The 13,724-nt window shown below is 37.5% G+C and overlaps 1 protein-coding gene across 1 annotated transcript; it reads right to left on the reverse strand.

The window, feature by feature from the left end:
• Positions 1–2,960: 2,960 nt before the first annotated feature.
• LOC109158012 (L-type lectin-domain containing receptor kinase IV.1-like) lies at positions 2,961–5,165 on the reverse strand. Its single transcript, XM_019305830.1, has one exon. It carries the CDS (start codon positions 5,163–5,165, stop codon positions 3,153–3,155), a length of 2,013 nt encoding a protein of 670 aa, XP_019161375.1. The 3' UTR covers positions 2,961–3,152.
• Positions 5,166–13,724: the final 8,559 nt, after the last annotated feature.

Raw genomic sequence — 13,724 nt, forward strand, 5'->3', positions numbered from 1 at the left:
GATACCGGTTACTACTACCCTACAAGTTGTAGCATGGCCGGATTTTTGGCCGTGCAAGATAGGCAACAGTAGAGGGCCTCAATTTTTAGAGGGTCCAATATTTATTTTTGACCTAGCTACTTAAAAGAAAAAAAAAAAAAAAAGTCTACATATTAGGATTTTTTTTGAATGCTACTGACTCTGAAGCACAAAAAGTAAACAACACCTCCACGGGAGACTCGATCTCATGACCTCCCACATAGAAGATGTCTCTACATGTCATCTGAGTACAGGGTGCTTGACTCCTAGTAATTGTTGGAAAAGGTGCTTGTAATCTGTAATACATTTGAGATACAACAATAATACAGAATACAACAGGGAACAAAAACTGGATCATTTGATATCTTTAGGCGTGTAATCACTTTCCTATAAGCTTTAAATCTCCCTCTATAAAAGCAACAAGGTTCAAGATTTAATCTTATGGGATACAAGAAGATAATGAAATTCTCAAGTTGCTTTGTTTGAGAATTTCCTGTAGAGATGTAAGCCTGTGAAGTATCTTGGTGTCTTGCAAGTTGATTGCCTCCATCAATTGCCTGTTGTCTTTTTTCTTCTCTGTATTCTTCAGATGTCTCTCCAAGTATTTATAGATGTAAAAAATCTAACTGTTTGGAGAAGTTGCATGGAAGTTGTTGTGATTTAAAACTCAACTTCCATAAGATAAGATATATCCTGAATGATATATCCATTACTGGAGAAATTATTAAATTTACTTTGAGTTACACAGTAACTGTATGCAAAATTATATACATATATATATATATATATATATATATATATATATATATATATATATATATATATATATATATATATATTTATATATTCCTTACGCATGAAACCATGCAAAGGATAAATATAAATAATATACATATATGTAGTTCAATAATCTCAAACATACAGCTACATATAACAAGCATGTTAAGTGTAACTTTGAAGCATATAGCTTTAAAATGCATAAAACCTTACGCATGAAAATATCCAAACATGCATTAATACTCTCAAGCATATTAGCTATATATCACAAGCATATAGCTATATACTCACAAGCATATTAATACTCTCAAGCATATTAGCTATATATCTCAAGCATATAGCTATATATCACAAGCATATAGCTATATAAATTTCTCCCAGTATTTTAATTAACTTTCTACCAAACTAAAATAATATTTACAACTTCACAACTCCAAATATTATTTAAGCTTTCATGGTAGTTCATCTGAAACATTAATCTCCATTACTATATAAATTTCCAACAATAATTAGGATCTAATTAATTGAACATTGCAAAACCATTATGTTTCTCAGGGTTATTGGTACATATGCTACTTTTAGTTAGCTTAGCTTTAATTTAAATTGGAAGTAAATTGAAGTAGGAAGTGTGATTTTTGCATTCAGCGTCTGTTACACCATCCATACTTATTGATTTTAAATATTGCGCTTATTGGTAGGGCCTCATTTATTTATAAGAACAGGGCCACAAAAATCCAAAATCAGACTCTGGTTATAGTTAGCAAGTAGCAAATTAAAGGCGCAATCACACATTTTCGAGAGCCAGGTGCTGGACTTAACCCTTTACCAAGCCTTCGTCCAACAATCTTCTAATCACATGGTATTGAATTTGACCTTTATCGACCTCCGCCCAATGGTATACATATGTTCTACTCTTAGAAATGTCAAGTGATTTCTTAAAAAAAGAAAAAAAGAAAAAAAAATGCCAAGTGACTGACTAATTCTAAAATAAATTGATGAATCGGGACCAGTGACGTGACTACTCTACTTTGCCAAATGTTTAGACTTTAGGCACCAGTTGATGTGGTCCTTGTTTACTAATTACTATGCGCACCTACCTTGGAACAATGATAAATTTCGTCCATTCTTATTTCTTGGAGTTTCATTTCATTTACAATTTTGTGGGCTCTGCTACATTTGATGTGAATCAATATGAACTAGCTAGTGGTGATTAACAAATTAAGGGTAGGAATTTTGTTATAGTCACACATTCATAATGAAAAAGAAAATTAGATGTTAGAAATAGTTGTAATTATGAGATTTTGATGATTAGGTAATTTTTTGAAAGCAAAGAGATGTGTATATTACTGCAAAAGAGGAACCACAAAGTCTAGGTAATACGTCACTAATTTAACACAGTCCATTTCATGTATCACAATATTAGTTTCAAACTGAATATGATTCATAATGATATTTTTCATGATGATGGTTCACGATAATGTCTTTGTCAAAGATAAATCCTGTTTATATTGACATACATTCATGTATATATACTTCAAAAACTAAACATGATACTTAATACAAAAACGAAATTAAATTGAGCCCTAAGTATCAAATATATCAAGAACACAAACCTTAACATAATGTTAACAGTTTTCAATAATGCCCGTTATTTCAACATGCTCATGAAATGTCTTCGCTGGCAAGGCTTTAGTTAATGGGTCTACAATCATTAATCTAATGCTAATGTGTTCAATTGATACTCTTCGTTCCCGAACATCTTCTTTAATGGCAAGATACTTCAAATCAATATGTTTAGCACCACTTGTATACTTGTCGTTCTTAGAAAAGAATAATGTTGCAGCATTATCACAATAAATTTTCAATGGCTTGGAAATACCGTCGACAATTTCAAGTCTCGAAATAAAATTTCGCAGCCATAATCCATGATTTGTGACCATAAAATATGCCACAAACTCAGCTTCCATAGTGGACGCAACAATGACAGTCTGCTTCGCACTTTTCCAAGAGATAGCACCCTCGGCTAAAAGAAATAAATATCCAAATGTGGACTTTCTTGTGTCTAAACACCCAGCAAAGTAGAACTAGGGACCAATTCTGAAAGTAAGTTCGAATTGCAAAGGTATAGAGAAAATAGCAATGAATTACAAACGTGATAATATAGTAGTGAGATCACTTTTAAAAATGAGATAATATTACACAAATATAAATAGCATTACATCATATCAAATAGAATAGGAGACTACATCCTCTATAATAAGTACAACTATTAGAAAATTAAATATATTTATTTGACCACATATAATTGATCCTCAATTGATTCAAAGTAAGTATTAAACTCCCATCTTGTAATCAATTCAACGACCTTTAGAGATAATGGGGTTCATAACTGAAGAACGACGTGAGCCTATCTTCCTTCCGGAAAATGAAAGTGACGAAACAAAATCATCAAAACCTTCACTTCGAGAAATAGTGAGGCCAGCTATGGAGAGAGTAAGTATTGACAACTCTGGTAGAGCTACAGAGCGCTCCAAGTATCGAACAACTTGTCGAATAGTTGGCCTGAATTCTGTATCTAGCAGAGAACACAACAATCCAAGCTTTAAGACAATATCTACTTCTTCAGCGACATAATCTTCTCCAAATTTAGGATCAATAGTCTGCAATATTTCACCTCTACTCCACGACGAAAACACCCACTCCACCAAAATAAAAACCTCATTTGGAACTTTTTGCTCTATAGGCCTTCTGCCACATGCAACTTCAAGTAAGAATGCTCCGAAAGCAAACATATCAGAACTTGGTGTAGCCTTGCCTGTTCTAATATGTTCCGGGGCAAGGTAGCCATGAGTTCCTACTACATGTGTAGTTTGAGGATCACTTCCATGATCATACAATCTTGCTAGACCAAAATCTCCTAGTCTTCCATTCCACTCACTATCTAGTAAAACATTACTAGACTTTATATCTCTATGAACCACCACTTGCTCCCATTCTTCATGTATATAGAATAGAGCGGATGCCACTCCTTTGATTACTTGAAATCTTTGGTCCCAACTGAGGGTGCGTATTGGTTTGTCAAACAAATATCTGTCAAGACTTCCATTAGGCATGTACTCATAAACCAAAAACAACTCTCTTTTACGTCTGCAATACCCGAGAAGAGGAACTAAATTTCTGTGACACAACCGACCCATACTAACAACTTCAGCTATGAAGGCTTTCATTCCTTGTGTTGATTGATGGTAAATTTTCTTCACAGCAATCTCACCTTGCGGTTTAGGCAACACCCCTCTATAAACACTCCCAAAACCGCCTGCCCCCAATATTTCTTTCTCTGAAAACCCCTTGGTAGCAAAGTACAATTCTTTGTACGTGAACCTGTGAGGTCCATAGTCGAGTTCCCAGTCCTCAACCAACTCTGCAAACTTCCTCCTCCTTAATACATAATATCCCACTCCAAAAGCAATAACAATCAGAGAAAATATTGCAATCACAGGCACCCCAATGACAAGAAATCTAGATTTTCTCTTAGGCCCCACTCGTGGAAGCCTTGGAAGTTTAGAGGGATCTAGTTCTTGAGCAATGCCATTCATTTTGAAGCTCCACCCAAGAATATATTGGGTTGATACTATTGCTGAACCAGTGGCCGCGGTGAAGCCGATAGACACGTTTTCTAGTATGTCCAGAGAAATATCATGGGGAAAAGACAAAAGAGGCTTACTTGGTTTACCCACACTCAGAGGAGCCACAGTGACATTCATTTGCTTAGCTTTGCCATCATACTCTACCCAAACTTGTAGTGGTTTGCCGCTGCAGAGACTGACGTTATAAAATTGGTTGCCCTGATAGTACCCTGCTGGTTTTGCTAAAGCTGATCTCAAGCCGTTGATATCGATTCCTACATGGTTGTTGTCGATATCATGGAACTGAGGATTCTGGAGGGTATCGAGCTCCACTGCCACCACATGGTTGGAAGCATTGCCAGAGTTGGTTTCATTGAAAAGGCCAAAATAAGGGTACGAAATTGCTCCAGGAAGACCTCCTGGTGGTGTAATGGCAAAGGTAAGGCCATAGCACAAGCTGGGAATCTGGGGCACAATAGCACAGACAAAGGTGGTGGAGAAGGAGAAGGCTGAGCCGTTGGGTGAATTCTTGAAATTGATTGGCATATGGTAAAAGGCACGGCCTTTCTCCAACCTGGTTTCATTTGTTAGCCTGAGTAAGCCATCGGGTGTGATCTCAGCTATTCCGTCCAGGCTCAGATTGCCCGACCTGAATCCATTGAATGTGAATTCCTCCCCAGACGTTGCATAGCCGCATAGTTGAGCAGCAGCGATGGCTACCAATATTAAAAGCTTGAGGCACATCGTTTCAGTATCAAATTAAAGAAAAACTACTTCTCAAATACTATACAAATGCTAGTGTTCTTTGGCTACCAATACCATTGCTAGAAACCGTACTACGACATACTGTCCCAGCATTTATGTTTGACATTATTAACAATAGGATTTCTATCAACCAGTGAATTGTATATATATGAGAGATTAAATTCGGAATTAATTGATGAATCAGGCCAACAAGGCAACAATTGACTGCAACCTGCCTAAGTCGGCAATTTATATCGTGCACCGCTGTGTGCGCCCAGGCACAAAATGCGCGCGTTTCATGCCTCGCTCAGTCCATCCGAACAGACCAAACCTCATTATGTGTATTTAGTTAAAATTTTATGTGTATTGTGTTATGAGTTTATGTGTATTCCGTTAAGAGTTTATGTGTATTATGTTAACTAAATCCCATTATGTATTTCAGTTAAAAGTTTATATGTATTGTGTTATGAGTTTATGTGAATTCAGTTAAGAGTTTATGTGTATTATGTTACGAGTTTATGTATATTATGTTATAGTTTATGTGTATTCTGTTATGAGTTTATGTCCATTCGAAACAGAGGATTTCTTTTTAACAACTTAACAAAACGACGTCATTTTGGGAGGCGCGGGGCGCACATTGCTATGTGCGTCCTGATGCACGGTATAACGATTGGTCTAAGTCCTTATTAGGTAACCAGGCTCTCGGCGGCGGCAGTGTGGGAATTATGTCCAAAGTGGGCAGATCCCTTCTGCGCACCGGCATTTGGCCCTGTCTGCTGAACCATTGAGTCACCGTGATTTACATCCTCTCAAATGCTCTGTCGAGTCAGAGTGTGGGCGGCCCTTAGGGTTGGGGTTCAGCCTTTTGGAAGAACTATACAAGTAATAATACGAAAATTAAAAAAGAAAAGCAAGAGTACAATAAAATTACAATTTTTAACAACATATAGAATATGAAATTTGAGGAACGTATAAATAAAAAAAAAAATACAAATATGTTGGTAATTTCTTATTTTCCAATATTTCATTAATTAACATCTGCATCAGAGAACATGAATTCTAGAACAACTCATCTAAAGATTGGTTGGCGAAAAAATTACAAAAATATTGTAATTGTTGTAAAATATTATTCTAACTTTATATTTATGATAGGATTCTTAATGTGTAGGATTCCTAATGTTGTAAGATCTGTTATGATAGATATTATATACCATTGTAATGTTGTAATGCGGTATAGACATAGATGATGAATAAGAGATTTTACTCATTTTCCACCCTTTGTCTGAATATTCTTCTACATCCTAAGCGACTTGGAGTGGCGCCGTCGCCCTCGCACGCCTGAATAAATGGAGCTTTGAGCCTTTGATTTTGTTTTTCTGCAATTCCAGAAAGTAGTCAATGGGAGCCAAATTAAAGAATATTTTATGAAGCAGCAGCAGGTTTCTACGCATGCAGTTATACGAGTATTGATATTGCCAGATATACACTAAAGGCTATGCACTAAAAGCTAAGTATCTATGTTTAATTCTTGCATGATATACACATGCATGGATTTTTGGTTTTTAATTTCAGGCACTTGAGAATATGACATAGTTATGCATAATATAAGCTTGTGATCAAAGTAGGATTAATGACCTTGTCACGTATGATGATGATCATACTTGCTTACTGCATGCACCTAGCTTTGATGTTTCTATAATTTTGAAAAAAAAATCTTGTTTATGAGGGTTCATAAACTGATATGATTGCGTGTGTAAGTGAGAGTGAAGAAAGATTAAGGATGATTATATACATTTTGCATAGTGATTATAATGGCATGATATTCTTCATTCAGGGTACCGTGTGATGGGGTGAAAACCCCGAGAAGGAAGAAAGTAGATGGACGAAGATTAGGCCCGCAGAGATCGGCCCCAATGAAGAAAGAAAGAAAATAAGCATCATGGGCCAGGAAGAAACCCAGAGGAGGATACAGCCAAGTCCCGGGAGTCGGCGCGAGTAGGCGGTTGGCATGAGTGGAGGTCGGCCCAGTAGGTAGCCGTTGTCATTTAAGGACCGCCTTTAATGCCGGGTCAAACAGTCCGTAATGCCCGGTCAAACAGGCTGTTGGGAGGCCCAGTAACGGCAACCCAACGAGCCTTAATAATCACCTTTATGCCACTTTAATGTATATGTTTAAATTAGCAAGGGTGACCATCTATAAATTAACCCCTCAAAGAATGTTGAAAGTTCCTTCCGGCCGAGAGAGTCGCTAGGAAAAGTATGAGCCAAATACCACACTTCCGTCAGTAATAGTTTCTTAGAGTTCATAGCTTTACCTTTACGGTGAATCCACCAACCACTGTTGTGTTGGACCTCCCTGGGTCCAAAAACCCTAAAACCAACATTGGCGCCATCTGTGGAGACGTGACAAAAGATCACGTTTACCTCTTTGTCTGAGCAAATTCGGAAAGCGTTCGGAGAACGGAGTCGCCGAGGGCGAGAGATTGAAACTATGGCCGGAGAACAAAGCCATGCCTCTGAAAATAACAATGCACCTAACCCAAGGGTGGATCTGCAAGACCACCTGAGTCAGCGTAGTTCGCGAAGTCAGGGGAGTGACACGGCGCCTCGAAACCAGCCGCCGCCCCCGATGCCGCTCACTCCCGTGCAGATTGACGCCATCGCTCGGGCCGTAGCAGCACAAATGCAGAGACGGAGGGACCCGTCAACCTCGCGGTTGCGCAATCAAAACCAACCCCCCTATGCGAGACGAGGGAAGGCAAGAAAATCAAAGACAAGGCAGTCAGCCGGCCCTATCTGTACACTCGAGACTAGGCCCGGACGCCGCTCGACGCCCCGCGCGAGAGCGACTGTGTGAAAAAGCGCCCAGCCGAGTCCGACCCGGCCGACAGGACCGAGGGGTCGCCCAAGAAAGGATAACTCGCTCCAGGAAGACCAAGACCCAGAGTCGACGAACCAGGAAGCATGCAATAGAGGAAGGACCTCGAGGACCCATTTTGAGAGTTTGGAAACACTATTTGGTTATTATTGGAAATTATTTTGGTGATTATATTATGATTTAAAGAAATTTTGAGTAATGAGGATGTTATGAAATGTTTTGAGGATATGGCTATATGGAAATGTTGAGATAAAGGTTATATGGGAATCTTGAGGAAAGAAAACTGGTTAAATGATTTTGGGATTATGGATAGGAAATGCCTTAATTGATCCTCTAGAAGTTTTTGTGGATATTTTGCTTTATGGACTTATATGTGATTTCCTCAATATATATTTGTAAATGATTAATGATTATTGGTATTGTTAAGAATAAAAAATATTTAAGGGGTTACTGTGTGTGCAATTACATGCTCCTATGTGTTATGTGCTATGTGCAAATGTTTTACGGGGTGGAGTAAGTATTACCAGCTGTTGTATGCTGAGTTTGTCCCCTCTTTAGTTATTTTGTAGGTACATCTTGAATGACATTTGAAGCATGAGAGCAATTTTCACCCTTCTAGATTAGTCTTTGGAGTTGTTATTTTTAGATAATCTAGAGGTTGTACGTATTTAATGCATTGTAATAGTATGAATTATGGGTTGGTTTTAGTAGAGTTGGTTTTAGTAGAGTTGGTTTTAGCCTGTGCGTTTGGATATGAGTAGTTATGTGAACGTGCCAGTAGCATCCCTTTTCCTCTCGTTTTGTTGTGAGCTTCCGCAATTTAAACGGTGTTTTACAAAATAAATAAAAATAATTATTAAAATTATCTTGAATTTTGGTCTTGGAAAATTGGGGTATTACAAAGTGTGGACAGATAATGGGCACACGACAAATTAGTATCATGCACACTAGCATACTTGTAAACATCAAGTTTCGAACCCAACCTCTATTAATTAACAAATCTATGCACACGACATACAAATTATGGCACACGACTACATCCGGCCATGCACACGAGATATAGACTAATGGCACACGACTATATCTATCCTCACAGTCCTCTGTAATATAGTTGTCCTCATTTGAATACACTCCTTTAATGCTTAATGTGCATCAACCGCATAACCGCACGGGAAGCCATATCCAGAACTCATCTATATATATATATATATATTAATTAACAAATCTATGCACACGACATACAAATTATGGCACACGACTACATCTGGCCATGCACACGAGATATAAACTAATGGCACACGACTATATCTATCCTCACAGTCCTCTGTAATATAGTTGTCCTCATTTGAATACACTCCTTTAATGCTTAATGTGCATCAACCACATAACCGCTTAAGAACACAAACCACGTGCACCTAAAGTTTTAGGCCGACGAATGGTGCTCCTTAAGTTTCACACAACTGACATATATATATATATATATATATATATATATATATATATATATATATATATATATATATATATATATATATATATATATATATTAGTGCTATTGACGCTGTTACACGTAGTATTTGTTCGAACACATGACCTTTCATTTGGGAGAGTCACTTCATGCCACTTCATCACAAGGTTTTTGCCCATCAAACGAATACATAATTGGCCATCAAACTCAAAAAATTGTAATTAAGTCTCTAAACAATCTAAAATTATATAATTAAACTGAAATTTATATTTTGACCTTTTGTTGCTTATGTGATGGTTAATTTATTAACATTTTTAAAATAATTTTAAATTAAAATAAAATTTTAAAAACATCCAAACTGGACAACCCCTCCCCCGCCTTCCTCTCAAGTTGGAGACAAAGAGAAACTCTTCGTCTCCAGCTTGGAGACAAAGAATAATAGTCTTCGTCCGAGAAATTAACAAAGAAATCATCTTTGTCTTCGGTTAGAGACGAAGAAGCTTCCATCGTCTCCAAGCTAGAGTCAAAGAGAAACTCTTCGTCTTTGGCCAGAGATGAAGGCGGATGAGGGTTACTGGCTTCGAGGGTCCAGACGGTCAGAGACCGAATTTGTCAAATGTTGCCTATCAGACGGACCATACCCCATGTTCTCTTGGGTGATCGGTCTTGGTTGTCTGTTCTCTGCGTGTAGTCATGCCTGGAGGGGTCCACTCTGGCGGGGGACTCCGCCTCCAACGCGAAATCATGCCGCAGGGCCTTGAGGAGGCGCTTTGCAGCTTTCAGCATGGCAGGACATGGCGTGACAGGTCGGGTCTGAATGACATCAACAACCGGCTGCATGGTTGAACGGACCTCCTCTTCTTCCCAAGAGTTTTCCATATTTTCTTTCTGACGGGGTATAGGCGGATTGAACGGTGCGCGAGAGGCGAATCTGCAAGGGTTTCCAGTAGATCTTGGACCGACCGATCAGTCTAAGTATGTGTCAATGTGTATTAATATTCATATATGATATTTCGTTTTACAAATTAATTTTCTCATTCTAGTACTCCTAAGGCAAAGGTGATATAGGCAAATGACAAGAGTTTCTTAAGTTCCTGACAACATACATCATGATGTTCAAAAGTCATTCATTTAATTAGGGCGCCGTAGAAAAATTGGTTGTAGTGGTTGGAGCTGTCTACATTTTGAATAATCGTATATTTCTTGAAAGATCATTTGAAAGAATTGTGCTTAAAACTAAACAATCTAGGACTCTAATGGTAAAGTTTTCAATTTAAAAAGTAAAAGTTCAGGTAATTGATATGGTCGGGAACTTATTTCAACATGGACTAAAATACACAAGAAATCCGACACAATTTCGCCACCAACGCCTACCTGTCTGCATCAACATCGCTATTGTGGTTCTTGATATTTGCTTACTGATGGATTTAATTACCTGGGTGGACCCGAATCATTAAATCCGGATAAGAACGTAAATATAATATAAATAATAAATGGACAAAACGATGTCGTAAAGACCGTGAAGACCGTATATCGTGTTTATATGCCGTGAATTGGCTATTACAAGATTTGCTTTATTATAGAGTATGTAGGAAAATGATCAGATGTCCTAAAGAGAAGGTGAAGGGTTGGTTTTTATACAACCCCCACCCCTAACCGCCACCCCCTAAGGTGGGGGTGGTTAGATCCGCGTTGACCGTGCCCCCTTGACCAATTCCCAAGTCGGCCCTTTTTATGGTCGACCTCTCTACGGCCAACCCTTCGAAGTCGACACCTGCTCCTGGCCAAGGTCTCGTGGGCCGAGGCCCCGCGGGTTGAGGCTCATAGGTCGAGACCCCGGGTCTTGCTCCACCTCTACGGGTCGGCATGCTCCACCTCTCCGGATCGGTTCGCTCCGATCGTAATATATCCATCACTACTATTACTATAGCAATCAATTATATAATCTAGGTAGTTGTCTAACTCAAGTTTTTGCTTTTCTTTAGAGTAGAAACTATTTGTTAGTATCAATGATGAATACAGATCAGAGCAGCTAATTCAAGTAGCATTATTTCTGTTATGCTGATATATACATAATTTCCAAACAACTAACATATTGAGATATCCCTTCTGCATCATTCTCAAACTTTCCAAACTCCATTTTTAACAATCCTTATTACAAAGAATTTGAATTTAGAAAACATGTTCTTCATTTTCTAGCTCACAAATGTTTTTGATTAAGCCGTTGGTTGGCGCTCATCCCACAGCAAGAAAAATGCGTTTATGTTTAGGAGATTAATTAGCATTTATGTTTAAATTTGGCAATTAGGAGGTTAATTAGCATTTATGTTTAAATTTGGAGAATACTTAGTCATTCAATTACAAAATACTTCTTACCACTCCTGAACTCTGCCTCATGATGTGGCTTCCATCCATTGGATGCCCATGATTTGAATAATCACATCACTAATTAAAAAAGAAATTTAATAATTAATAAAACCAATCAGATGATTCCACATCAATAGGGAAAGAGTGTAGGGGAAATAAAAGAGGGGTATATATATATATATATATAGCATTACTCTAGTTTGTTTTTATAACTATGGGGTAGTTAGTCGACAGACCAACACTACCGAAAAACTACTCGAATATTGATGGAAAAGCATTTTATTGCCTCTGTGTGTATTTAGTGAGCTTAACCCTTGCACATGGCTCTAACAACATATTTATACATGAAAATTAAGCCTCCAGAGGGCAAGAAATCGGTCTAAACTAGAAAAGTAAATCAACAGTAAATGCATACAATTTCTTTCCTAATTGCAATACGATTTTCTATGATTTTTGCGAGATACGCTCTGAATTGTTTTTCATATATGGTGGTTTCCTTTAATTTTATGCTTGAAGAGAAACCAATCCATTATGGATGACAGACATGCCGTCTTAGCGACACTCCAAGCCTCTAGCTACTGACTTTCGATCCGGGCCAACGTTGCCCCTCACTGAATGACTTCACATGTCTGACTCTTCCACTCAACCATCACTACTGGAAATTATGGAATTTCCGACCACCTAAAAGTAATCTTAAATCAAGTCGAAAGCAAAATATAGTCGGAAATAGCAACAAAGGTTTTTCCGGATACCAAAAGTGGTCGGAACAAGGCTTTCGATTTGATTTAAGATCACTTTCAGGTGGTCGAAAATTTCATAATTTCCAGTAGTGCATCTGCCTGCCTACCCCATTCGACCATCTGCCTGACTCCTCGACTCGACCATTCACGTGAATCTCCCATTCGATCATCAGCCCGACTCCCCCATCTTTGAACAAGGCCTATCTTTGTAGGCATTAGTTTAGCTAGATTGCAACTCCACTAGCCAAAGAACTGTATGTTATTGGGCTACTAAACATGCACCGCATCTTCACAAACTAATGACTCGTATGCCTCAAAGCCAAATAGTCTTGTCATTGTTAAAGTTAACGTACTCAAAAGATAGTGTATCATTCTTCTCACTAAACACTAGCTTGGTTAGTGACAGCACACATCAATACCATTTCTTGTACTGCATTACAATTTTCATCACATAAATTGACAAATTGCTTGTGCCTACTAGAATACAATTTTAAACTATTACCCTCATCCCATTAACTAGCTTGGTTGTTTGCAAACATCGTTCACTATAAGAAAATATATAAATACCAAGGAATCTAGCAACATATTATATTTATAGCTAAGTTAACAACAAAATAGCGATAATTTGGCAAGAGACTAAATAGATAAATATTCACCACAAGAAAATATACTAAAATTACTGGATTTGTGTGTGCGTGTGTGTATTTATTTGGTTCAAATAAGTCTAAAAGTGCTTGATAAATGATAATGTACTACAAATTAAAGCAAGGTAGATATTTACTTATATACCTAAAATACCAACCTAAGTCATTTGGTAAGTGATAATTAATAATATATATTCAAGAGATTAATAAATGGAGTGATTGATTATTAGTTCTGTCAATTTTGAAATATTAAAAACAGTCTCTGTTGTGTTGTGATATAGTATATTATAAATTTAATATACAGTTTTGAAAAATTGATTCTGTTATGATAGTATATTATAGTATATTATGGAGTATAAATTTAATATACAGTCCACACTTGAAGCATTTTGCAACATTGGATGAACATGGAAAGGAGTATATTAAGCGTCATAAATAGTAACAAACAGAAGTTCATAATTC

The sequence above is a fragment of the Ipomoea nil genome, unplaced genomic scaffold (genome assembly GCF_001879475.1).
Source record: "Ipomoea nil cultivar Tokyo-kokei standard unplaced genomic scaffold, Asagao_1.1 scaffold2805, whole genome shotgun sequence".
Taxonomy (NCBI): Eukaryota; Viridiplantae; Streptophyta; class Magnoliopsida; order Solanales; family Convolvulaceae; genus Ipomoea; species Ipomoea nil.